The sequence below is a fragment of the Bidens hawaiensis genome, unplaced genomic scaffold (genome assembly GCF_021521415.1).
Source record: "Bidens hawaiensis isolate Kalapana, Puna unplaced genomic scaffold, B.hawaiensis_p1.1 tig00034449_1, whole genome shotgun sequence".
NCBI lineage: Eukaryota > Viridiplantae > Streptophyta > Magnoliopsida > Asterales > Asteraceae > Bidens > Bidens hawaiensis.
Window position 1 is genome coordinate 1 of NW_027495956.1, and position 27,815 is coordinate 27,815.

Here is a 27,815-nt window from a genome sequence, read left to right on the forward strand (position 1 = left end):
CGAGATTCATGATACCCGAGGAATGCATGTCGGCATATGCACACAATATGTTATTGTCACTAGAAGAAGCAATCTAATGTCAAGTTTGCACTCCTACATCAAGATCACCCACCAATAATATTGTCCTGTGGATGATAAGTATGAATATGAAGATTTGGATTATCAGGAACAACAAAATTGTCAAATAAATTAGTTAGATTTTCCTCAGCCTCATGAGACGATTCAACAGTCTCACGTGTGTCAGGGAATGGAGCTGAGGAAGAATCAACAAAATGACTATCATCAGATGAGATAGAAATCACATTAGAAAACATCAGGAAGATCATCTTGTGAAGCATCTTTAAAATTAGAACCCAGAAAATCTTAGAGGTTAGAATTGATCTTCAAAGTAAGTACGCACCGAGTCTTCATCTGGTTGATCGGCTAGTTGAGTAAATGAATTAAATAAACTTTCATAGTTGAACATCCAATTAGGTCCTTTACCTTGAGAAGGTGTCTTATATTTTTGGCAATCAACATGGTATCATTCTTCTACAGAACCCGAAGTAAAATTAAATACACGTTTCTTAGGTGATGCGTAACCTAAGAAATAACCTTCAATTGCTTTTTCATCAAATTTTCCCTCGTCTTTCTTCAACATTGTACAAGGACACCCGAATGGTTCCAAGTACTTTAAGTTAGGCTTTCTCTTGTTCAGAAGTTCATAACTTGTCTTTTGAAACTTCTTCACAGTCAAAACACAATTAAGCGTATAACACGCAGTATTCACAGCCTCGTTCCAGAATTGAATAGAAAGCTTAGAATCTGCAAGCATCGTTCGAGCCACTTCAATCAGTGTTGTATTCTTTCTTTCTGCCACCACCCATTCTGTTGTGGTACATAAGGAGCACTGTATTCTCGATGAATTCCTTTCTAAATACAAAAGAAATCCAATACATTGTTCTTAAGCTCCGTACCATTATCACTTCGGATTCGTCTCACTTTTAATTTGTAAAGTGATTCAATCTTAGTGATTAGATGTTGAACCAGAATGGGTGTTTGATCTTTCGAACTTACAAATAATACCCAAGAATATATTGAATAGTCATCAGTGACAACTAAACAATACCAATCACCAGCAATACTCGCACGACTCACAGGACCGAACAAATCCATATGATGTCGTTCAAGGGGAGTACCGATGGTATTGATTAACTTAGATGGATATGACTTCTTCTTCTGTTTGCCTTTCTTCCAAGCAACACAGTGGTCAGTTAACTTAAAATGTTTCAAAGAGGCACCATCAATAATATCATTAGCCATTAAATAATTCATCTTCCTAGCATGAATATGACCCATCCTTCTGTGCCACAGAATCGTGTCCTTTTCAGTTGCCTTAGAAACAAAATACGTCTCGACAGAAGTAGAAACCTTAGAAGTCATGTTCAACACATAAATATCATTCGATCGAGGAGATGGCATAACAACCATATCCTTAGGAATGACGTATCCTGGTTTCAGTATTATGCATTCCTTATCATTAAATACGGTTATGTACTTCTTATCACAAATCTGAGACACACTCAGAAGATTGTGATCCACCAAGTCACAATAATTTAACTTCTCAAACGTGATACGCCCATTTGATACATCACCTTCTTTTGTTATCATACCACCTGAATTACTCGCAAATGCAACATACTCTCCTTGAATATTTTTGACATTTGTTAAGAGGTTGATATCGCCGGTAATATGACAAGAGCATCCACTGTCCATGATACAATTTTCACCAGACATAGTCTTGGATTACCCCTACACAAAAAAATAAAGTGATCAGTTCAAAAAGGCAGCCCAGGCCTCAGTATTGGGCACCTTTTTGAGTTTCACATGTTGAATTAATCTTAACATAATTCATACGTTGTTCAGCAACTTGTGAATAAGTCACATGCCTTTTAGACTTTCGTCTTAAATAGGCAGCTTGAATGACATTTGTATACACGTTCTTGCAAATAGGCTCAGTGGGTACATATTTAGGCTTAAAATTAACTGATTTTTCATTAACATGAATCACCTTGCGCGGATTCACATTGGAAAACATAATGTGAGTTTTATCATCAAAAGACAAAGGTCTTTTCAAAATCTCTTTTATTACAAGAATGGTTTTGGATTGTTCTTTGATAAATGGATGAAGATTTTGAGACTTCTTTAATCCACAGTTTCTGACAACGTGACCTAGTTCACCACACAGAAAACAGGTTCTCATATCAACACGTTCACGATGCGGTGAAGCAGAAACATGTGTACCAGAAGGATGAAACACAACCAGCAACAGGACCCTTGTCTAAGTCATCAAATGTCATAGATTTCTTTTTCATGTAGAAGTCAAGATTCAAACAATTTGAAAAACTTTGCAGAGTGTCAGTTCCATGTGATTTTACAAACTGGACCTTTTTAGCAGATTTTAACAATTGTTTTGCTTTTATTAAAGGATCTACAACATTTGATTTCTTAGAATTCACAAATTCTTGTTCAAAATCTGAACTTGGAAGTTTCATTCTGAAAGACACTTTTAATCAATTCAGGCTTGATTAAATTAAGTGGAATATCTTTCTCAGTGAAAGCTTTACTAATCCCTTTTAGTTTAAACACACGACCAGTTGAAGGTTTTGAAGCTGTAGGATAGACAAAACGTATCAAATCCTCATAAAAAATCTTTGGTTTTTCTGATTTCTTTGTTTTAAACCTTAACCAGTTTCTCCTTTTTCACTTGAGTTGCTTTTAAAACCTTACACATCCTTCTCAAATTCATAAGGTTCAGACAAAATGTGATTTGAACATGGAATGTCCTGATTTTTGTGGATAACTTCAGGTTCAAATACATCCTCAATAATTACTTTCTCGGCATTTTCAATAAAGATTTTGTTACTTTGAATATGAGGTTTTTGAAATGAAGTTTGGGCATTCACATTGTCATTTTTAACTGTTTAGGTTTTATCTCAACAACTGGTTCATTAATCACAACTTCCTCTTTTCATGCAAAAGGATTTGCAGTATACTCATTGTGAAATGGTGGTGGTACTTTCAACAAAACCTACACCATTTTTAGAATCCTTTTGCTTACTTGACACTTCAATAATCTCACTAAGCAAAAATGATGAATTTCTAAATTTGCCCAATTTGCTTTTCAACTCAAGAGCCTCATTCTCAAGTTCTGTTATCTTAGTTATATGTTTCAAGATCTCTTGAAATTTCTGATCATTAATTGTCATTTTGACCGACAATTCAGCTTTGAGGTGATGGTTACTAATAGACAATGCTTCAATTTTCTCCCCAGATCTCATTTGAGTTTCTAATGATTGTCTATAAGTATCCTTAAGAGAAGCAATTTCTTTTACCAAACTGTCATTATGTGATTTCAATGATTCTAACTTAGGCTTATTTGTCTCACAATCAGCACAAGGAACATTTGCAGATAAGTTAATAGAATCAGAAGAAGGAATACAAACCTCATCGATCTTGGCCATACAAGCACACGTGGTTGGTTGCATTTGACATGAATCATCATAATCTGATTCAGTGTCATTGCAGATGATTGCTTAGTTCCACTTGCATCTTGAAAGCTCTCATACATCTCAAATATTGACAAGTTCGTTTGATTATCGTTGCACAATAATCTTTGAGTCCAATCAGTTCCATCAGCAAAAGAAAGCAGAGATTGTGATCCCGAAGAAGACGGTTTATTGCCAGAAGGTTTATTAGAATCGTTACTTTTTTTCACAAGACTCCTATCTTGGTTTCGAGGTCCATTGTACTCTTTCTTTGGTTTGTCACACTCTTTGGCAAAGTGGCCAAACTCTTGACAGTTATAGCATTTGACTTTTAGTTTATCAAATCAAACCCTCTTGTTCAACGATGGTAGATCTTTCCCAGTTCTCTGCACGAACTTCTTCACCTTTCTTACTATCATTGTCATATTCCACTTAAGATCCACTAGTTCCAAATCATCAGGATCAATTTGGTCATAATCTTCATCGGTAAATTCACTCGTGGCAATTTTGCTACCAACCAAGTTCTCATACGAAGTCATGAAAGCATATAAAAAGGAAAAATTTTGTTTAGCCTCTTTCATATTCACATTAGGTGGTGTAGAAAAACTGATTTGTTGTAGCAGAAGTTCCAGAACCTCTAGAATTATTAGTGAAACCAAATGCCATAAAGCATACATTTGGATCACTATAAGTTGTTGAACTTTCATTGGCATTCTGAGTGAGAAATGCAGTTATTGGAGTAGTGGTACTGCTTAAAGGCATACAACCCCCATACATAGTCGGATCTTGAGAATCCTTAGACGATTTCTGGCATTTCAAATCATATTCATGAGATTCCACTTTTGCATGAATTCCGAAGCTGTAAGATCTTTATACTTGAAATAGTTGTTTTCTTTCAAAACCATGAGAAATGTGGAATATGAAGCAGGTAAAGCATTCTTCACAGTGTCAATTTTATCAGATTCACTAGGTTCCATTTTTAACTTATTCATCTCAACAATAAGATGATTGAACCTTGTAGTCAATTCTTCTACAGTCTCTCCTTTCAACAAATTAAAGTTTCAAAATTGAAACTTCAACATCACTTTCTTGCTTTCTTCAGTATTTCTCATGCTTCTCATTTTAATGTGCTGAAACAAAGAAGCACAAATCTTGATACTTCTAACTTGATGAAATATGTTATCGGGTACAACCATAGTAGGAGTTGAATATGCTTTAGTCTTGATTTCTAAAGCCTTTTTCTCTTCTTGTGAATATTGTGTAAAAGCTTTAGGAGTAAAACCAGTAGTTTCATCACCGATCATTGGTACAGTGTAAACATCATCAAGACATCTAGAACAATCAGGATGCACAGAACCAAGATGTGCTCGAAATCGTGGTTCCCATTTGGCAAAATCAGGGAATTTCATCACTCGCGGACATTTTGAATGAGATTCAATTTCCGCATCGAGGTGTAACATTTGTTGCATGAGTACACTTTGAGATGCCAATGTGTAAAAACTAGCCATGATAATTACGAAGTTTAAATTTGTCAAAGATTTAAACTTGAGGGTTAAAATTAAAAAAAAATTTGTGACGAATTAGAAAAAGTAACAAAATGGGTCCACCCGCTAAATTTTTTTTGTGATGGCGGAAGAAAATTGTGGTGGGTGGTGTTGGCCCATTTTATAGTTTACGTGGACCCAATCAATCCATTTAGTAAACAAAAATTACCCAAATCAATCAATTTTATGCAATGATTGCCAGGTGTAATTTTACCTTAAATCATCATTAATATATTGTTATTTACAGGTAGAGCTGGCTAATTACCTTTATGAAAACCTTCACGTGATTCCCGGTGTTCGTATCTATGGACCGGCCCCTTCACAGACGGTCCATCGTGCTGCTCAATGTTCCTTCAATGTTGAGGGCCTTCATCCCACAGATATAGCCACTTTTCTTGATCAACAGGTAACCAACCAATAATAACATCTTTAACCTTAACATGAAACCAAACACCCAGATTTAGTGATGATCTTGTTTGTTTTGGTACAGCATGGAGTAGCGATTAGATCTGGGCACCACTGTGCGCAGCCACTTCATCCGCACCTAGGAATAAATGAAGAATTAGAATAACGAATCAAAGATGAACTACTGACGAATCATTAAAACGAATCAATGACGAATTAGAATAACGAATCAATGACGAATTACAATAACGAAACAAAGACGAATTACTGACGAATCATTATAACGAATCAATAACAAATTAGAATAACGAATCAATGGTGAATTACTGACGAATCATTATAACGAATTAATGACGAATCTGTGATGACAGTGTAACATGAATTGAGAACAGTAACACGAATTGGCTACAGTTACTAACAAATCAGGTTGTTAGTCAGTTGTAACAAACTTGCCACGTGGCACGAATCTGTTCAAAGACTGATAACGAACCAGTACACTTATATAACGAATTAACTATAACGAATTACTACCATCTTCAAATCTTCAAACCTTCAAGTAGGATTTCCATAAATCTGGAAAATTTCCAGATTAAAAATCAACCAAACTAAACTTAAAACTCTGTAATACACCCTCAATTTGGCACCAAATTGGCCAAATCAAACTCCATATTACTCATAATCAATTCACGAACACAATCAAACATATCCCGTACACATTAAACAACCAAACAATTACCAATTATCTCGAAAACCATCCCCTATTCCGTACCTTTCCAGATTCAATCCAAAACTATCTTAATCAATCTCAAATTCACAATCCAATCCACCCAAACAATCCTTAATCCTAACAAACACAATCCGATTCAAACACAATCCATAATCATTCAAACCATATCAAATCCAAACTAAAGTTCAATAAAAACTTAAACGAATCAAAACTCAATTAATAAGTTTCAATTACACCAAAATAAAGAGCAATCGAACACCCGAAAGCTCTGATACCACTTGTGAACATCTCAGATCTAAACGATATTGATTACCGGAATTAGATCTAATACCTTAACGGATCTAGTTCATGATATGCTACTTAATTAATCATATATAAGTATATTAATGGTTATATTATGTGTTTTGGTAATATATTAACGAAGAATTGAGTGAGAGAGAGTTTTGGCAGAGGTTCAATACCTTAATCTCAAAACTTAACTTATCAGGGTATGAAACACCCTATATATAGACGATGGATACCAATCCGTTACACATGCCGTAATGAATTGGATCCAGTTCATTAACTTAAATGACTCAAAAGGAAAGCTTAACGAATCTCTGATTCGTTATGCCCTTATTCGTCAACATTCCATGACGAATGGGAACATACATAACGAACTAACAGTCCATTCGTTAAACATCCTTAACGAGTGGGATTTACATATAACGAACTGGCCAATTCGTTAAACATCCTTAACGAATTAGCCTATACTTTAATGAAATAGCATAAATTACATAAATGCCCTTATATTAATATGTAATAAATTACAAACGGTAATTATAAAGACTCGAGGCAACAAAAACCACGCACTAACAGAAGTTCGTTAAAGTTTTGTGGGTTTCTGCATGGATTTGGTTGAAATTTGATGATTCAAATATGACTTCGGTGAATTGATGCTTGAGTTGTGTTAGTGCATGGTTTTGGTGTCCGTAGCAATCGAATAAGTTATACATAGTCTAGATTGAATATTTATTGTATATGGCCCATTCGCTATGGTTTGTATAGCGAATGAGGTCCATTCGTTAGTGATCTAGGCTAGTTCGTTAAGCTTATAAGCCCATTCGTTATGAAAGCATAACGAATGAGGGCTGGTTCGTTAAGTTATCACCATTCGTCATGGAATGTTGACGAATGGAGTCTAATTCGTTATGGAGGCATAACGAATTACGCTTAACTTAACGAATGGAGCATGTGGGCTATAAATAGATGGTTCCATGCTCATAATTAAGGGAGTTCACACACATGAGAGGTGTGAGGCTCTCCATAAGTTATTATTCTCTCCATAATGTAATTTATCCACTAATTATCAATAAACAATGTATTTAATGTATTGTTCATATTGTATTAATCGGTGCATCGACGCGGCTAGATCCAAGAAAGGGAATTACAATTGGTATCAGAGCAGACGGCTACTCTCGATGCTTCGATTAAGGTATGAATATGAGTTTTTCGTGTTCTTCGTGTTCTTCGGGTTTTTGTCAGATCTGGAGTAAATTAGTGTGTTATTGGTGGATTTGTTAGTGAATTCGTGTTTATTGATGGAAGATGTAACTTCCTGTGTAATTTGGTGTTAAGTTATGGTGTATTGAGTGATTCACCATGGAAGAGCATGATAACTTTTGATTATGTTTATAATAATTTAGTGATTGTTAAGTTAATTGGATGATGGATTTGTGTTTATTATTGAAATTCACATGTTTCTGTGGATTTTGGTGGTTAATTATGGTGAATTGAAGATTTCACCATTGAAGAGCATGTTATGGGTTAAGTTAATTGGTGTTGAATCAATGATTTTTAAGTTAAAATGATTATGGATTCGGAATCGTGATGAAAATCCGGGTGTTCGGGTAGAATTTCATGAGTTATGATGGTGTTTTGATGATTTCACCATGGATGAAGTTCAAATTTCCAGATTCCGGCCAGATCTGAACTTTTCCGGCGATGTAACAGTATTTTCCAGCGAATTTCGTTTTTCCGGCGAAGCAGTTCAGATCCAACAACTTAATTCGTTATTACTGTAGCAATTCGTTATGGAAGTTTAACGAATTAGAAGGCTAATTCGTTAAGGAAGATTAACGAATTAGGAGGTAACTTGTTATTGAAATTTTAACGAATTAGGAGGCAATTCGTTATGAAAATTTTAACGAATTAGAGTATTTCGTTAAGTTAATTCGTTAAGGTAATGATAACGAATTAAGGCAACTCGTTAAGTTAATTCGTTAAGTTAAATGTAACGAATTAAAGTGATTCGTTAAGTTAATTCGTTAAGGTATTAGTAACGAATAGATGATTCGTTATGGGTATGACGAAGTGGAAATCATAACGAATGGGAGGCCATTCGGGAAACTGTTATAACGAATTAGAATGGTAAGTTATAACGAATTGAGCAGATTCGTTAAGTATGTAACGAATCAGTGAATGGTTGACGAATGGTGGATATTTATAACGAATTGGAGTTTAATTTTTAACGAATGGAGAGCACGAACTAAGTTAACGAATTGAGAGTGGATGTTTAAAACGAATTGAGAGGTGATTCGTTAAAAAAAAGTGTATGTTGTTGATATGCAGAAGCAGCAGTTAAAAGTTGAAAGGAGGAGGTTTGGGTGGGGGCAAATTCATTAGGTGGAGACGACGACGACGATGATGACTAGCATGGAAGGAGTAGTCGTGAAACTCCCTCAGCTCATAATAAACAACCACCCTAACCCTAATTATTATTTATCCAATCGAACAACATCTCCTCTCAAACTCCTCCGCTTCAAATCATCTTCTTCTAAATCTTCTTCTTCATATTCAACAACAATAACAGCCTCAACTTCTGTCTCTGTTCCAGCACCCGTCTCTCTAGGCCACGCTACCCGACCCCACTTTCATATTCTACACCAAGTAATTGCAACAACCTCCTAAACCTAAACCTACTTATTCATCTTATTATTATTATTATTATTCAATTCAGTTACAAGTATTATTATTTATCGGTGGTAGTTAGGTAACACTAGTATTCATTCCAATTGGAGATTTCTGTTATTGGATGGATTCAAACTCAAAGGGAGTGATGCATGATTGGATGCATAATCATGGACTCTGTTATACTATTCAAACATCATTTTATGAGTTGCAAGTAGTATTTCGCCCAATTCCACATACAACAACACTTCACACTCTAAAAACTCACACAATAATATTCTTTCTAAAAGGCAACAGTCCCACAATAGAACGACTGAGTCTGAACAATTGTGTCAAAACTATAAACAGGTTCAACCCGGTTAACCTCATTTATGATACGCATAGACACATTTTTATTGTGTTAAATAGGTTAACAGGTCGACATGGCACATTTATGTCGGCGTTGCTTCATAATATATTAGTATATTGTAGTTACATTGGATTGGTTTGTATCTTTTGGTGACTGTTGTTTAGTCGTGTTAATTGTGTCTTTTTTCCCCTAATTGTGTTAAACTTGTTGTGCCGATCATGTTATTGAACTGGTCAAATTTAATCTGTTAAGCCTATGGTTTCATTCATGTTATCAAACTGATCACCTTTTAATAGCGTTAAACGTGTCGTGTTATGTAACCCGATTATTAAACACATTCATGTTAGTGTTTATGAAAATGACATGTTCAGTTAAACATGTTCGGGTTCACTAGTTGTGTTAAACATGTCATGTTATTATGGATAGATATTATGAAATATCATGTTATGATCAACGTTTATCTTGCAAAAGGTAAACAATGGATCAAACCTCGTTTACTTAGACAATGCAGCAACCTCACAGAAGTCATCAGCTGTTATAGATGCTCTTAACAATTATTATAGATCATATAACTCAAACGTGCATCGTGGAATTCATTTCTTAAGGTATGATATTTAACACACCAATTCACTCTCACCATCTCATCAACAATCATGTATAATAATTTTATTTAAACACTAGTGCACGGGCAACGGATGAGTATGAAATGGCAAGAAAGAAGGTCGCGGCTTTTGTAAACGCGCAAGAATCTAGTGAAATCGTCTTCACGAGAAATGCTACTGAAGCTATCAACCTTGTAGCTTATTCATGGGGACTTTCTAATTTAAAAGCCGGTGATGAGGTGCGTTTTTTTATTTTAATATTCTTGAATAAAAACGTTAATATTCTTATAGTCGGATTTATTATCAATACCTGCAGATAGTTGTTACAATTGCTTAATATCATAGTGCCATTGTTCCATGGCAAATTCTCTCTGAGAAAACTGGCGCAGTTTTGAAGTTTGTTAGTTTAACAGAAGATGAAGTCCCGGATACCAAAATGCTACAAGATTTGCTTTCCAAAAGGACTAAACTAGTGGTGGTTCATCATGTCTCAAACATGCTTGGTATGAATAAGTTACATGCATCGTCAAAGTGTACCACATATGGTTGTTGATGTCCAAGAATATTGCTCAATGTGCACATGATGTTGGGGCAAGAATACTGGTGGATGCTTGTCAAAGTGTACCACATATGGTTGTTGATGTCCAAGATCTTGGCGTTGATTTTCTTGTTGCTTCTTCTCACAAGGTGAGTTAGTTTCACTAAATGTTATGGATGGTTAGTCAAATCCTTACTCAATTGACCCATTAATGATTTAAATATTGTAATTGATATTTATATAATTGGTTCCAATTTCATATTAATGTACAATTTATTGGTTCTAATTTTATATTTATGTAAAATTTATGTAAAATAATAATTAATTAACCGATTGACTGATACAAATGTTAACCATTGGATTATACTAAAGTTAAATCCATAATCTCTCTATATTGAATCCTATTGATGAAATATCAATTAATTATCTAAATTATATATTATATACTAATTAAAAAACATTAAACCTGCTGGAAAGAAACAAAGCTTGTGAATGAAATCAATCAAAAATAATAAAATAAAATTAGTTTAAAAACATAATTATAGTTATAGTATACATAATAAAGAAATCATAATTAATTATTAATTATAATTATTAAGTTGAAACATAATTATAAAAGATTCAAAATTCAAAATTAAACATTAAATGAAAGATGAAAGAGAATATTTTAAGAGAATTGATGAATCTTATATAAATTTATTATTGATTTATTTTATTAAGATGAAAATCAATTAATTATCTAAATTATATATTATATATTAATTAAAAAACATTAAACCTGCTGGGAAGAAACAAAGCTTGTGAATGAAATCAATCAAAAATAATAAAATAAAATTAGTTTTAAAACATAATTATAGTTATAGTATACATAATAAAAAAATCGTAATTAATTATTAATTATAATTATTAAGTTGAAACATAATTATAAAAGATTAAAAATTAAAAATTAAAAATTAAATGAAATATGAAAGAGAATACTTTAAGAGAATTAATGAATCTTATTTAAATTTAATATTGATTTATTTTATTAAGATGAAAATTAGAGAAGCCATTGATATATATGGAAAGTATAATCAACAACCAATAGGAAGGAGAGAAATGAAATTAAAGCCTATTGCTTTAATAGTATAGTTAGATTTCTTACTAACAAACTAGGTGACTTACCAGGCGCGTTGCGCCGGGCTGATGATGCTTGGTTGTTTATATGCCAACGTAAATTCGATTGGCATCGGGTTATGTAACCGGAACTAAGCAAAATATAATTAACTCGTCAACACCCAGATACATCAAATTAAGATATTTAAAGAAAAAAAAAACATACGTCGAGGCGGAGAACCGACGTGAATATGGTATATTAGCGGCCATCGTATAGCTTATGGTACGAAAAATAACATATTTAAAACGACGTATATGTGATCTGTAAAACATGAACGCTGAGACAACGAATCGACACGAATTCGATGGTATTGAATAGATTCGTTACAGTACAAAAAAATAAACCCCGATAATAATTTGACAAATTAACATATTTAAACCAAAAAAACAAATAAAATAATAATAATAACAATAATAATAATAATAACCAAAAAGATATTCAAAGAAATTCTCCACATGACAAAAAAATTTTGTTAAAAAACCTTCTAGATGTGATACTTGAACTTCGGTCAAAAAAATTTTAAAAAAGTTTTTGTTAAATTTTTGTTAAATTTTTGAACTTCGGTCAAAAATTTTTTTGTTAAATTTTTGTCGAATCGGTAAAAAACAAAGGGGAACAGGTCAAGGGGTTGAAAGTAACCTAAAGTCCCTTTTTAAGGTATTAAACCTACTAGATCGTTTTTCGAGACTTTAATTATGAGAACTATATGGTTTTTGTAACGAAAATTAGCCATTTATTGTTTTACAATTATAAAATGGAAAAAAAAGAAGGCATTTAACATTTTAGATCTATGTTGAGGTTGTTTGGTCTATATATATAGTTGGTGTGTTTTCTTTTTGAATTAAGAACTAGTCGTGGCTAACAAGTGCAAACAAACACCACACAATGAAACAAAGGAAACATACGCTAACGTAGAACACGCCACACCACCATGACAATAAGCCTTGAATTCATGGGCAACTTTTGTGTGCATTGCGGCCATTGCCCATGCTTACATGAACATCGTGTTTGAGATTTGCATAAACTATTATTTCGGTGCATTTGTCACTATATATATGCAAATACATTGGAATAGATTTGATTTTGATAATTATAATGATAATATCCGAGTAAAAGTCACATAAAAATTAACATATTTATAATTCAATCTCCTAAATATCCATATTAATCAAAGCGTTAGAAACAAGATTACACATGAAGAATCATGGTTGATGTGACAAAAGCATTGACCAAATCAAAAGAATTTACAAAGAGGCGTGATTGATACCATGGTCTTACCATGTATCAACCATATGTGGTGCACGGTCAAAATATATATATATATATATAGGATCGACTGAACTAGGGATGAGCAAAATCGGTACCGATTTGGTACCCTCGGTACCGAATCGGTACCAAAGTTTTAAGTTTCGGGATCGGTACGGTACCGGTACCGGTATTTCCCGATTTTTTATCTCCGGTACCGGTATAATCCCGGTACCATCCCGGTACCGGTACCGAAGCGAATATTTCGGTACCGGTACCAAGAATTAGGGATTTTCGGGATCGGGATTTTCGGGATCGGGATTTTCGGGATCGGGACCGGTCGGTACCATGCTCATCCCTAGACTGAACCTAAGAAGCACCATGAATCTTCATTCAACCACTTGGTAATATGTCAAGAGTCAAGTCGACTTTTACAATAATATGATAATGTTATGATTGCTGGTTCTTAGTGATCACTTGATGATGGAATAACAAGTTACAAATTAAAATTCGTGATCATAAATAAACTTGGTAATATTATCTTCTAACTCTTCACTAAAAGTTGATAATATTAGGCTATATGTGGTGGAGGATGTTTCCCCCGATGTGGCACCTCCTTGAAGCCCAAACACCACTACAGGGCTTATGTGATTTATTAGTAGGTTGTTAAAAAAACAAAAAGGAAGGAAAAAGGTTGATATAATAATAACTAGGGAATGCCCGTCACGTTGCGCTGGTAGCCATCTAGCGTTTGCGTATAGACTCTGTAATAGTAACATGAAACACATAAGACAACATGATCATGAACAAACATTCATATTGTCATATAGAAGAAACATATGACCCTTTTGGATATGTGGTTTCCACCTTAATAATACAAATCACCAAACAATAATGCAATAGAATAAGCATGCCCATGTTGCAGATGCTTCTATTAAAGAACCACATACTTAGAAACAACAATACTAATTAACCAATATGAAAGCTTTGACTTTTAGTTTCCACAATTTGTCAACAAACAAATACATATTAACTTTTGAGTACATACGTACAGTACAGAAAGAAATCAAGAAATTGTAAACATACATCTTGGACTTTTAGCTTAAATAAATGCATATGACTTTTCGTTGCTACGGCTACAAACATCATTTTCAGTTTCGTTTGTTAACATGCAACTCTAATATAACTAAACTAACTGGCAACTACAATAGATGATTAAATTGGAAAATTTCTAATTGTATGAACTCACCAAAAGTAATCCATATATCCAATTCTTTTAGTCGATCATTTTTCAAAACAAAATTCAACAATTGAGGCCACCGACATCTACAAAACAACATATAAAAAAATAAAATTCAGAGTTGTAATTGAAGCCACAAATTGCCCGGAAGAGGGGAGCTTAGAGATGATATGTAAACCGATGAGATAAAAATTGGTTTTAAGGCAAACAAAATAGAAACGCGCATAAGAAAAAACAAAAGAATTACAAATATACCCCTAGAATTGCTACAGTAGGCGCCTTTTATATAGGTTATTATTAATAATAATAATAATAATAATAAAAGGAAAGGAAGTAGCCTGTGGCTGTGGCGGTAGTAGTTGCAGAAGAGAAGATTGATTGATTCTTGTGGTTGGTTGGCATGATGACTACTAGTATCATGGAAGGAGTTGTTGTGAAGCTCCCATCTTCAATTTCACAACTGATAATAAACAACCACCCTAACCCTAATTATCTATCCAATCTAACAACAACGACTACTCCTCTCAAACTCCTCCTCAGCTTCAAATCATCATCTTCTTGTTATTCATACTCAACAACAACAACAGCCTCTGTCTCTGTTCCGGCACCCGTTTCTTTAGGCCACGCTACCCGACCAGATTTTCATATTCTCCACCAGGTAAGCTAATTACTTCTTCATCTTATCATTCAATTCGCTTACAATTATTATTATTATTATTATTATTATTTATTGGTGGAACTGTAGTATTCATTCCAATTCTGGATTTTAATATTCCTGTTGCTTTTTTTTACTTACTTTTCCTCAATCCAAAACCTGACTATTTTTGTTCAACCGGAAACCGACATCCCATTTAACACAAACACAACCCCTTTAAACCCATTTATCAAAATAAGTCAAACGGGTTGACAAGTCAGTGGGTTGTAATCATGTTGTAAACTTGTTAAACGGGTTAACGGATTGTAATAAATGGTTCATGAACCATTGGCATGTAATTAAATGGGCTGGAGGGTTGACCTGTTAAATAGACACGTAAAACAGGTCAACCCAAATACGACCCGTTTAACCCTATTTATCTAAACAAGTAAAATAGATTCAAATATATAATACCTGCCCTTTACTATTTCAAGCATTTCCTGATCCGATGCATTTTCTGGGAACTTTTGACCTTTTGTCTGCTCACTAAATGCCAACAACATTCTGCAACAAAAAAAGAAGATCCATATAAAAAAACATAGTTTGTTTCAACCTCCTTTTAACAGTCTAACTAATCTGTGTAGTGAGTTAGAAGTTAATTGCACCTCTTCAAGTTCCATCACTCCCCTGTGCCTTTTTCTAAACGTCTCAAAAAGCTCGTCTCTTATAGCTATAAGCTGAAATAAAATGATATAGATTATTATTGCGCAATAATATCATATTTGTGATCACAAATAACATGATACATCTTTAAAAAAGTTAACTCAATAGACAAAAAAGTCTTACCGGTTGCTCTACATGGTCAGTCATAAAAACAGTTACAGACTCTTTTGCATCCGAAATCCAATTATCAATGTCAGAACTCAGAACTCCTGGCCAATCTACTATGACGGAAAAGCCAAAGTGAAAAGATTGTTATTCCAACCGCGCCGACAGTGTAGCGCATCCAATGTTGGGTCATTTTTCTTGGCCTCGGTGTTTGGCAACCTAAGATAAAACAATAGTATGCATAATCTTAGGGTTTAGGGATTAGAATTTAGTAGGCTTGTGCACGAACCGAACTAACACGAACGCAGCATGTCCATGTTCCTTCGTTTAACTTTAACCGAACATACGACCGAACACAAACAATTAAATGAACAAGGTGTTGTTCATGTATTGTTCATTAAAAAAATAAACATGTTTGTGTTCGTTCAACTTGTCCTGATATTATGAAAGAAATATCATGTTATCATCAACGTTTATCTATCTATCTTGCAGAAGGTGAACAATGGATCAAACCTCGTTTACTTAGACAATGCAGCAACCTCACAGAAGCCATCACCTGTCATAGACGCTCTTAACAATTATTACAGATCATATAACTCAAACGTGCATCGTGGAATTCATTTCTTAAGGTATGCTATTTAACATACCAATTCACTCTCACCATCTCATCAACAATCATCTATAATAATTTTATTTAAACACTAGTGCACGGGCAACAGATGAGTATGAAATGGCAAGAAAGAAGGTCGCGGCTTTTGTAAACGCGTCAGAATCTAGTGAAATCGTCTTCATGAGAAATGCTACTGAAGCTATCAACCTTGTAGCTTATTCATGGGGACTTTCTAATTTAAAAGCTGGTGATGAGGTGTGTCTTTTTATTTTAATATTCTTGAATAAAAACGTTAATATTCTTATAGTCGGCTTTATTATCAATACCTGCAGATAGTTGTGACAATTGCTGAACATCATAGTGCCATTGTTCCATGGCAAATTCTCTCTGAGAAAATTGGCGCAGTTTTGAAGTTTGTTAGTTTAACAGAAGATGAAGTCCCGGATACCAAAATGCTACAAGATTTGCTTTCCAAAAGGACTAAACTAGTGGTGGTTCATCATGTCTCAAACATGCTTGGTATGCATAAGTTACATGCACCGTCTTTGACCAATTTTGGTTGCAAAAGTTTTTATCAGTGTGATGTAGATGCCATGATTTTTGAAACTTTTATGTAGCTTCGGTTCTTCCAGTTAAGAATATTGCTCAATGGGCACATGAAGTTGGGGCAAGAATACTGGTGGATGCTTGTCAAAGTGTACCACATATGGTTGTTGATGTCCAAGATCTTGGCGTTGATTTTCTTGTTGCTTCTTCTCACAAGGTGAGTAGTTTAATTAAAGGTGGTATAATGGGTAGGTTGGGTTGGGTAACGGGTCAAAGCAGGGAAATTCTTGTATGGGTTAAAATGGGTATGGTAAGGTTGATCACAGTTAGGGGTGTGCATGGGTTGGGTTGCATCGATGACTAAAACCGTTCGGTTATACCATATGGGCTTGACATTTTTGGGCCTAAAAGAAAATTTGGCTGGAAATAATGAATTTGGGAATAAATCTTTTTGTTAATTGATGGTTATTTGATTATTATGCATTTGGGCTATAATATTTGGATTACACTGTTTATTAAACTCTCAAAAATCATTGAGATTTAAAATTTAAAATTTAAAATGTAAATTCATACATTCGGTTCGATTTTTTGGTCTCTATTACATGCATAACCGAAATTGAACTGAACATTTGGTTTTCACGAAAAGAAAAAACCAAACCGTTGGTTTTAGTTAAGAGTTTGGTTATTTTGGTTTCATGCACACCCCTTCCCCAATCACTTTTTTTCTAAAGTTTTATTTTACCATTTGGTCTGTTAGAGATACAACATAACTTGAATCGACTCGTTCATAAATAATGGCTTGAAATGGTCACTTGTAAAATATACATATTCGATGTTTATGAATTGAGGGATAAACCTGCTTCAGATGTGTGGGCCTACAGGCGTTGGTTTCTTATATGGAAAGAGTGAACTATTGGCTTCTATGCCTCCATTCTTAGGTGAGTCAGCTTTATATAAACATCCACCACTTATAATTCATAAATTTAATCATACAATGTTTGAGTGCTGCTTTATGGTTAATATTGCAGGTGGCGGGGAAATGATTTCTGACGTTTTCCTGGACCATTCTACATATGCTGACCCTCCATCCAGGTTGGCTGACTCGATCTATTATATTTATAACCTTGTTACAAACTTTTGACTCTTGAGGTCAAAGTAGTTATAAATGCCTTTTGCATCAACCATTAACATGGACCCACCTGAACTTTGATTCTTGCATCTTGAATTTATATTTATGATGTTTCAGATTTGAGGCCGGAACACCTGCGATCGGGGAAGCTATTGGTTTAGGAACAGCAATTGATTATCTTTCTCAAATTGGCATGCAAAAGATTCATGATTATGAGGTTATTTTCATCTGTTCCATTCTTGCTTTGATATTCATCTTCTTTGTCTTTATACATCAAAATAACTGAGTTTTCAAATTTCAATCTATTTTAACTAGTATTACTGAAGTTTGGTAAAACGGGTGGTCGGGTCGGTTAGCGAGCCAAAACTCGGTTCAGGTCAAAAGTGTCCTTTTTTAAAATGGGTTTAGGTCAAAACGGGGGTTGACCAAATGGTCTCGGGTTGAAACGGGTCTTTTAGAAAAAAAAATGGGTTCTTTTTGAAAATCTGAATTTGGTTCAGGTCAAAACAGGTTTTGACTAAAATGGACTCGAGTTGAAACTTGGTCGTTTTAGAAGAAAAAAGAAATGGGTCCTTTTTGAAAATCCTAATTTGGTGCAGATCATATTGGGCTTTGACCAAAAGCGGCTTGGTTAAAATGGGTTGATTTGAAAAAAAAATAGGTCCCATTTGAAAATGCTAGTTTAGTTTGGGCCAAAATGGGGTTTGACTAAAATGGGCTCAAGTTGAAATGAGTCAGCTTTTGAAAAGGTAACAAAATGGATCCACCCGCTATATTTGTTTTTGTGGCCGGCAGACAATTGTGGTGGGTGGTGTTGGCCCATTTTGACCCATTTTATAGTTTACGTGGACCCAATCAATCCATTTAGTAAACAAAAATTACCAAAATCAATCAATTTTATGCAATGATTGCCAGGTGTAATTTTACTATAAATCATCATTTAATTTTGTTTTAACAGGTAGAGCTGGCTAATTACCTTTATGAAAACCTTCACGCAATTCCTGGTGTTCGTATCTATGGACCGGCCCCTTCACAGTCGGTTCATCGTGCTGCTCTATGTTCCTTCAATGTTGAGGGCCTTCATCCCACAGATATAGCCACTTTTCTTGATCAACAGGTAACCAGCCAATAATAACAGCTTTAACCTTAACATGAAACCAAACAATCAAATTTAGTGATGATCTTGTTTGTTTTGGTACAGCATGGAGTAGCGATTAGATCCGGGCACCACTGTGCGCAGCCACTTCATTGGCACCTAGGGATAAGTGCAAGTGCGCGGGCCAGTCTTTATTTCTACAACACGAAAGAAGACGTTGATGACTTCATTAGCGCACTTAATGACACCATTGTTTTCTTTAACTCTTTCAAGTAGATCTTATTATTAGTATGTATACACGTGTTTGGATATTCTTTTGTGATGTATTTTAATTTACTTTTTTTAAGAAAAAATAGCATATATAATGAAAACAAACATATAGTATCTTGTAAGAAGTCTGTCCAAACCTATATAAATCTTAATGTAAGTCCAATATATACAAGTTAGATGTATACCAGGCAAGTATAGGTAGAAGCTAACAAAAATGCTTTTCGAGTCTATATCTACATATACATAGGTGCAGGACTAGGACAGAGAGTTTAGAGAGAAAAAGAAGGTAACAAAACCCTTGGACTTTATCGACTCGTAACAATAACTCCACAGCATGTTAAGGGTGTAGCCATTTTACAACAGTAAACTAGTTGGGGGTGGCGTTGCATATTCGTGACCCTGGCGGGGGCTAAACTGCCAAGTCAGCTTGGAAAAAATTTATTTCATTAATATATGCTTCATTAGAATTGTCAAACATAATCATAAGTATTAATGTGGAGGTAATGTATTAACTAAAATGTAAATTTCAAAAGTATCAACTGCATAATGAAGGTTTTTAAATTCTAACTGCTATCAAATAAAACATAAACATGTGTTCGTTTGGTTTTGGTCGTTCTCTGTAGTTCACATCTCTCATGAATTTCATACTTTGTTCTTGATCTCATTCAGAGTTTTATCCGATTAAAGTATTTACAAAACCACCAAATAACTTGTAATCTAAAAGTTTCTATACAACTCTAAGTGAAGTTCCCAAAATCCCACACTTTTCTCCACCCGCATTGGATAAATGACATCCAGGAGTTGGCGAGCGGAATGGTAGAATTGATTTTCAACTGTAGGGTCTATGTAAAAGAGAAGTGACTAGCGATATCTCGGTTAAAAGAGAGACAACATAATGCTAGAGAAGCGTTTTTTTATATGCTAACTAGGGGCTATGTAAAGAGTTGCAGCATCTGTGGAATTTAAACATGAGGTCCAATACACAATCATGCAAGCTAGATCCACCTCCAGTCTTTTTTCTCTCTACAAATTAGACCCTTGAAAGACAAAATTTCTTTGAAAAATGAAAAACAGGGAAAAAATTAAAAACTGTTCGTTTTCCTTGAGTTTTTGCTTGCTCATTATGGAATCAAACAAGTAAATGATTCTCAGCCATTGATCTTGTGTTGGTTCACTAACGCCGTAGTGAAGGAAGCAAGCAATCATACATACGTTCCATATGCGAAGTCACCATTAGGTTGTGTGCAGTCTGCAAGTTTGGCTTCCCTAAATCACTGATATCCTGCCTCAAACTGTCCGCATACACATAATGCATAAGAACATGTTTATATACACATATAAAGTGTAAACACTTAAAGTTGCATAATAAATTTATTATAAAAAAAAAAGAACAGAAGCAAACTAACCACTGCCATTCACCGGTAGCCTTTGCTTGCGCCTCCACTGCTCTATAAAGGCGGTCCAAGGTATATAAAACCAATCCATACATACATTGAGCATCCTTTTCCTGCAACAACAAACCAAATTCATTATGCACGTTAATATCAATTACAAGTTACTGGTAAACAATAATGAAAGAGTAGTAGCATTTACCAGCCCCTGGTCAATACGACCCTGGAATTGCATAATTCTCTTCTCAACTTCCACTATTAATAATATTCTTTGCACCTGAGCAATTCTCCCTTTGCCTTCTGCCCTAGTGTCCTGGAAAATAATAATTATAAGAATATTGGTAAATGTACTAAGAATATTGGTAAGAATATTGGTAAATCAGTAGAGATAATTGGTTTCCAATAATTATAAAAATATTGGAAACCAATTATCTCTACTGATTTTCATTTCTGTCTCAGAAAGAGGGTTCATCTAATTAAGAGGAAGAGGGAGAGAGTGACAACGGACACCACCGACTAGCTAGGGTTCATCGAACGCGCAGCCGGTCGTTCTTTTCTTCTCCGTAATCGTCTGTTCCGATCTCTGTCTCTGCTTTAATCGTCGACGATCCGTCGTTGCAGGGTTTTGAATTTTGAAATTAACCCCAATTCCGGCCACTGACGATACGAAGCTCCTTCTTCAAGATCCGGTAACAACAGCCCTATTAACCCTTACCGGAGCTCTCCAACACGTCCATAACACCACCGCAGCTCATTATTCTCGCTGTACTGTTGTTTCCGGCTACTATTGTTAACTGCCGCCGCCGCCGTCGTCTATTGCCGCCGCCGGAAAAACGATTAAGGCTCTGTGGAGGTTGCTGGGTTGCTGCGAGGTGTTATCATTGAAGGATCTTAGCTGATTCACCCTCTGCCGCCACCGTAACACGTCGCCGGAGCTCCGCCGTCGCCGCCGCTCAACGTCGCCGCCGCCGAAACTCAAGGGTTGTAGATTGTGTCACGTTTCTAGCTTATTCTCGTTAGCTCACGGTGTCTCGTCCCGGTTTCAATATTGGTGACTTGCTAAAATCCCGGTGAGATCGTTTCATATCTTTTATTTTTGATGGCAATAGGCCTTGATGCTGCTAGAGTAGTCAGTCCAATTTATCTGTTACTGTGTGCCGTGTGTCTATTATTATTATTATTAGTTTTTGTTACTACTATTATTATTATTATTATTATTATTATTATTATTATTATTGATTTGGTGTTCTATTGCTTGTGTTTGTGTGATTAGTTGCAACCATAGAGCGTAGGAACCATGACTATTACCTGAGACCACGTCCTGAATCGAGGGGTGTAGGAAAGAGTAAATATAGGGAGCGTATATTGCGTTTGGCTTCTTGGAATGTAGGAACATTAAATGGTAAGTTGTTAGAATTGGTAGATGTGCTTAAAAGACGTAGGGTTCAGATAGCATGCCTCCAGGAGACTAAGTGGAAAGGACATAGAGGGGCTGAGTGTAATGGGTATAAGTTGTGGTACTCGGGGTCTGATGGAGCTAGGAATGGAGTGGGGTTTCTAGTGGCTAAGGAAATACACACTAGTGTGGTGGAGGTGATAAGACATAATGACAGGATTATGGTGTTGAAATTAGTACTAGGAGAGGAAGTAGTTGCAGTAGTCTCCGCCTACGCGCCTCATGTAGGCCTAGGGGATCAGGAAAAGAGAGAATTTTGGGATTGCCTAGACGCAGTGGTAGGGGGCATACCTAGGGGGGAGAGGATTTGCATAGGAGGTGATTTTAATGGACACATTGGTAAGGCTAACGATGGTTTTCAAGCCGTACATGGGGGTTTCGGTTTTGGTGATAGGAATGAGTCCGGAACAGATCTTCTAGAGTTTGCGGTGGCACATGACCTAGATATTATAAATTCTTTTTTTAGGAAACGAGATTCTCATTTAATCACTTTTAGCAGTGGCGGACGCGACACGCAAATTGACTACCTTTTGATGAGGCGAGGAGACCGACGTTGGTGGAAGGACTGCAAAGTCATACCTGGGGAGGCAGTTGTGACTCAACATCGACTACTAGTGATTGATATAGCCTTCAGAAATAAGCTGACTGTTCGAGAGAAGAAAGGTACACCGAGAATTCGATGGGGAAATTTGAAGGACGAAAATCTCCTTCTGTTTAAGGATAAACTCATACTGCATACGCTGGCTCGACTAAATGGGGACTCAACTCATATATGGGAAGCTATGGAGACAAAGATCATCCAAGTAGCAAAGGAGACTCTCGGGGTCACAACAGGAAAGTCAAGTGGGCATAAGGAGTCTTGGTGGTGGAATGACGCAGTGCAAGACAAGATAAGGGACAAACAAGGATGTTTTAGGGAGCTAATGAGGTGCACGAATGAGGAGGAGCGAGTGGATTTGAGGGACAACTACAAAACGGCCAAGATAGAGGCAAAGAAGGCAGTGGCGGAAGCAAAGAAGGCGGCCTTTAAACGGATGTATGAAAGTCTAGAAACAAAAGAGGGGGAACATGCTATGTTTAAGATTGCCAAAGCCAGGGAGCGTAGAAAGCAAGATCTAGGACCGGTGAAGTTCATAAAGGAAACAGATGGGCATGTACTGGTCAAGGAGCAGGACATCAAGCTAAGATGGCAAACCTACTTCCACAATCTTTTTAACAATGGGAGAGCTTACCAAGAAGAACATGACAACACAAACTTTCATCGACAACAATCGAATAACTGCTACTGCCGACGGATCACACGAGAAGAGGTGAAGGACGCACTTAGGAGGATGGGAAGGTCTAAGGCGGTTGGCCCAGACAACATACCCATCGAGGTGTGGAAGTGTCTGGGGGAGGAAGGAGTCACGTGGTTAACTACTTTGTTCAATAGTATTCTCAAATCAGGTAAGATGCCAGACCAGTGGAGGAGCAGCGTTGTAGTTCCTATCTATAAGAACAAAGGAGACGCCCAATGTTGTGGTAACTACCGAGGAATCAAACTACTAAGTCATACTATGAAGCTGTGGGAAAGAGTGATTGAGGTTAGACTTAGACGAGAAACTCAGGTTACGGTCAACCAATTTGGCTTCATACCGGGGCGTTCCACCACAGAGGCAATACACCTTATAAGAAGATTAATGGAAAAGTATAGGGAGAAGAAGCGTGATCTACATATGGTGTTTATTGACCTAGAAAAGGCCTACGATAGTGTGCCACGACAGGTGCTCTGGGAGTGCTTGGAGGGTAGAAGAGTGCCCAGGAAATACATAGAGATAATTATGGATATGTATACCAGGAGTGAAACAAGTGTCCGTGCGCCAGTGGGGGATACTGATTTCTTTCCTGTAGAGGTAGGTCTTCACCAGGGGTCAGCGTTGAGCCCGTTTCTTTTTGCAGTATTCTTGGATGAGTTGTCAAAGTCGATTCAGGGGACTCTCCCGTGGTGCATGATGTTCGCAGACGATATTGTGTTACTTGCTGAGAAAAAACAAGATCTAAACATGAGGCTTGAGGAGTGGCGAACAACCTTAGAGACAAAAGGTTTAAAGATTAGCCGATCTAAGACGGAGTACCTACACTGTGATTTTGGTGAGATAAACGACAGTGAAGACGCACACATCACAATTGAAGGGCAGGTGGTCCCGCAGGTAACGAAGTTCAAGTATTTAGGATCATTTGTACAGAGCGATGGGGAATTAGACAGTGATGTGACCCACCGAGTTCAGGTAGGATGGTGTAGATGGAAAGCAGCCACAGGTATATTATGCGACAAGAGTTTCCCGACTAATCTGAAGGGAAAATTCTATAGGGTGGCAGTTAGACCTGCAATGCTATATGGAACAGATTGTTGGGCCATCAAGAAGGCACAAGTGCGGAAGATGGAGGTAGCAGAAATGAGAATGCTACGTTGGATGTGTGGGCACACAAGGCTAGACAGAATAAGAAACGTTGTGCTTCGCGAGAGATTAGGGGTGGCGAACATAGCAGACAAGATAAGAGAGTGGAGATTGAGATGGTTTGGACATGTAAAGAGAAGACAGACGACGAATCCTGTTAGATCCGTAGAAAACATTACTATAGAGGGGAGGAGGGGTAGAGGACGACCGAAATTGACTTGGGATGAGAGGATTAGGCATGATTTGATAGACCTAAACCTCTCAGAGGACATGGTTGAGGATAGGAATTCGTGGAGAAGTAGAATTAAAGTTAAGGATTTTTAGAGAGAATTGAATACCTTAGGGCTTAGACTTAACTTATTTAGGTCACATACCATAATGGTATTTCCCTTACATATTTATTATTATTATTATTAGCTTTTATATTGCGGTTAAACTGTGACCTTTTTATTAATATTATTATAATTAGTAGTAGTTTTTTATATAACTGTTAAACTTTGATTTCCTTTTTTTGCTTCATACACATGTTCTTAGAGCCGAGGGTCTCTCTGGAAGCCACCTCTTTATTCCTTTGGATAGAGGTACGGTGTGCCTACGTCCCACCCTCCCCAGACCCTACCTATAGCTCTGCTGTCGGTGGGATTTTACTGGGTATGATTGATTGATTGATATTGATTGTACTAGAGTATTTGTGTGCTAAATATAAATGTAAACAAATATATTTTCAGCATACCTGCTTGAACCATGCACGTAATAACATGAGTACAACAAGCGAGAGAAAAAACGCAGGTAAAGCAGCAAGGATAGCAAAGTTAATTTCGTTAGCCCGCAATATCTGGTTGAGTTCAAGCATTGCCCTATTTTTAATACCGTCATTAGAAGGGGATGAGCTCCCAGGCCACATCGCTCAATAGGTTCAAGGGTTAAATGGACCTATATAAGGGGTGAGTTCCTATATCAATCCAACTCCAAGAGGCTTAGAAAATTTTTTTTCGACTAAAACTTGTCTCATAGACAGGTCTGAACAGCCTACACCAATTCGTTCCTTAAGCTTTGAAAAATTTTACGAAACAAAAACATACACTAAGTAGTGATACAAAGGATAGCCAATATGTGCTTTTTACCTAATGAAGCCTTGAAGATAAAGTGACTGCAGCACTAAACTTCTTAAGGAAAGTTAGCTAAAATCACATCAAACTAACAAGACAAGCAATCATAACACAGAACATTACGATTGATAACCAAGGCCCTCTAAGGCCATAACCATCATAGTACATAATAAGCCAATTAAGGCTAAACAAGGAAATCACTAGGATTCTCAAGAAAATGTTCAAAGGGCCAAAAAGGCCAAACACAACCACAAGGCAGAAACTTTAAGAATTTCATACCAAACCTACATTGTTTAGATTACATAACATTGTTCAAATAGTGCTAAGAAATCTACGAATAAAGTGTTTAAACATCAGAAACAGACTTTGAGGTACTAGCCTTACCACCTTTAGCCTTTTTGGACTTCTTGACTTGAGGACCAACATCAGCAACAGCCGAGCCTTCGAGGCTTGCCACATGAGATCCGTCGCTTTCCCCAGATAAAGTTTCCTCACTATCACCGGAACGGGAACGTTTCTTCGACAAGGACTCAAGCACCTCATTAGCAAGTTTCTCATCAAGGCCGGCTGGTTTCAATCCCTGCAAAACTGAAAGAGGCTTACCATAGCATGATGAAACTTGACCCACATAAGGGTAAGTGAGCCGTTCCATTGCATGAACTGAATATGAGAAGAGCTTGTAAGCGTCACGGTTAAACAGGGGTGACTTCTCTATAGGTTGGCCAGACTCGTGATGACTAAAACCTGCAACGAAGCCCAAGTGCTTACCATGGGCCAACAACTTCGTATACACACCGCCCAACACCAAGTTGAACTCATTAGAATGAAGCAAGTAAGTCACAACTTGTTGAAACCCGTGCTCAATCAATCACTTGTTGTCGTCAGAAGTCTGGGTAACCGAAGCCTTCAAGCCTTCCTTCTCCATCTCGAAGGCTCTCCTCTGCACCTCAAAGGCTTCCCGGTCAGCATCCAACTTAAACCTGTCAGCCTCCATAGCTTTCTTCAAACCTGCCATCTCAATCTAATGGCCGCGAGACAACTCGTCAATCCTCTTCACATACAACTCTTCCTTCGCCGAAAAACCTTCCACCTCCTTCTTCATGGCCGCCGTAGAGGCCTTCATCTTCTCCTTCGTCTTCGTGAACTCCTCATATTCCTTCATCCCTTTTCGAAAGCGAGTGACACCCTCTGCCAAAAGGGCAGAAACGTTACAAGAGTTTAAGATTAACCTGGACAACCGGGAATCACCTTCCATCTCGAAAATAGTGTCACGAACCCCTGGAGGTGCAAAATTGGCTAACGCGTCAGCACAAACTTCGGGATCTTTGAAACTATCCCCAACCTTGACACTCCACTCTGGCACATAAACTGCATTCCCATCTAACCCTCGAACCATAGGCATCATAGCCTTCTTCCCAGCCGATTTCCTCTTCTTAGAAACCACCAAACCCTGCTCCTTTTCACCCTCAACAATTGGACCTTGGTCTTTGCCAACCTGAATGTCATCACTAACCTCAACAGGTTCGTGAGAAGATGATGGACCAACAGACTTCAGTAAACGTTGTGTGGAACGACGAGTAGAAGTCTTCGGAACAGCAGTCTTGGTGAACCCTTTAACATTTGCAACCAGCTTCCTCAAACCGACCTTCCTTTCCCCGAACCACAGAATCATCCCCGACAACAGCCGCGACATCAGTAAAAACAAAGTCACAAGTATCATAACTCTTTAGGAAGTCCAAAGCCGACATGACTGCAAACACAAAAGAAACCCATTAACAAACATATCAACGAAATAAAGCAAATACGGGATAAACAAACACATACCCTTATTATCCCTCATAAGCACGGGATCCCGATTAGGCTTATCCCAAAGTTTGCTAACTCCTAATAACACAAGAAGGTGTTCGGGAAAAGGACGAAGACGCGATGGACATTTCCTAATCGACTTCAAAAAAGCGTCATTTAACTCCGACTCGGCTGGCTCCAGTTCATTTAAAACAGCCTCGGGTTGTCGCCAAACAGGTTT

The 27,815-nt window shown here is 36.7% G+C and overlaps 3 protein-coding genes across 3 annotated transcripts; 2 read left to right on the top strand and 1 right to left on the bottom strand.

Annotated features, from left to right (window-relative positions):
* The first annotated feature begins 9,859 nt into the window (after positions 1 to 9,859).
* Positions 9,860 to 10,600, top strand: LOC143586180 (cysteine desulfurase 1, chloroplastic-like). Its single transcript, XM_077067782.1, has 4 exons — positions 9,860 to 9,886; positions 9,973 to 10,106; positions 10,183 to 10,342; positions 10,420 to 10,600. The coding sequence occupies exons 1-4, from the start codon at positions 9,860 to 9,862 to the stop codon at positions 10,438 to 10,440; spliced, it is 342 nt and encodes a 113-aa protein (XP_076923897.1). The 3' UTR covers positions 10,441 to 10,600.
* Positions 10,601 to 14,685: 4,085 nt separating this feature from the next.
* On the top strand, positions 14,686 to 19,625 carry LOC143586181 (cysteine desulfurase 1, chloroplastic-like). The gene is made up of 10 exons (XM_077067783.1): positions 14,686 to 14,940; positions 16,237 to 16,373; positions 16,450 to 16,609; positions 16,687 to 16,873; positions 16,972 to 17,117; positions 17,766 to 17,838; positions 17,929 to 17,992; positions 18,147 to 18,246; positions 18,988 to 19,146; positions 19,231 to 19,625. The coding sequence occupies exons 1-10, from the start codon at positions 14,686 to 14,688 to the stop codon at positions 19,399 to 19,401; spliced, it is 1,452 nt and encodes a 483-aa protein (XP_076923898.1). The 3' UTR covers positions 19,402 to 19,625.
* Positions 19,626 to 19,956: 331 nt separating this feature from the next.
* Positions 19,957 to 25,555, bottom strand: LOC143586179 (protein DGS1, mitochondrial-like). The gene is made up of 4 exons (XM_077067781.1): positions 25,414 to 25,555; positions 20,989 to 21,099; positions 20,802 to 20,902; positions 19,957 to 20,687 (listed from the first exon to the last, which is right to left on the bottom strand). Exons 1-4 carry the CDS (start codon positions 25,531 to 25,533, stop codon positions 20,570 to 20,572), a joined length of 450 nt encoding a protein of 149 aa, XP_076923896.1. The 5' UTR covers positions 25,534 to 25,555; the 3' UTR covers positions 19,957 to 20,569.
* Positions 25,556 to 27,815: the final 2,260 nt, after the last annotated feature.

What these genes read in the sequence shown, in the direction of transcription:
- LOC143586180 (XM_077067782.1), top strand. Translation starts at nt 9,860, where the DNA reads ATGACATGTTCAGTTAAACATGTTCGG. An exon ending in GTTCAGTTAAACATGTTCGG is followed by an intron (nt 9,887 to 9,972) that starts GTTCACTAGTTG and finishes ATCTTGCAAAAG; the next exon opens with GTAAACAATGGATCAAACCT. An exon ending in CGTGGAATTCATTTCTTAAG is followed by an intron (nt 10,107 to 10,182) that starts GTATGATATTTA and finishes TTTAAACACTAG; the next exon opens with TGCACGGGCAACGGATGAGT.
- LOC143586181 (XM_077067783.1), top strand. Translation starts at nt 14,686, where the DNA reads ATGACTACTAGTATCATGGAAGGAGTTGTTGTGAAGCTCCCATCTTCA. An exon ending in TCATGTCTCAAACATGCTTG is followed by an intron (nt 16,874 to 16,971) that starts GTATGCATAAGT and finishes ACTTTTATGTAG; the next exon opens with CTTCGGTTCTTCCAGTTAAG. An exon ending in CCACTTTTCTTGATCAACAG is followed by an intron (nt 19,147 to 19,230) that starts GTAACCAGCCAA and finishes GTTTTGGTACAG; the next exon opens with CATGGAGTAGCGATTAGATC.
- LOC143586179 (XM_077067781.1), bottom strand. Translation starts at nt 25,533, where the DNA reads ATGCTTGAACTCAACCAGATATTGCGGGCTAACGAAATTAACTTTGCT. An exon ending in TACGTGCATGGTTCAAGCAG is followed by an intron (nt 21,100 to 25,413) that starts GTATGCTGAAAA and finishes ATTATTTTCCAG; the next exon opens with GACACTAGGGCAGAAGGCAA. An exon ending in GCTACCGGTGAATGGCAGTG is followed by an intron (nt 20,688 to 20,801) that starts GTTAGTTTGCTT and finishes GTATGCGGACAG; the next exon opens with TTTGAGGCAGGATATCAGTG.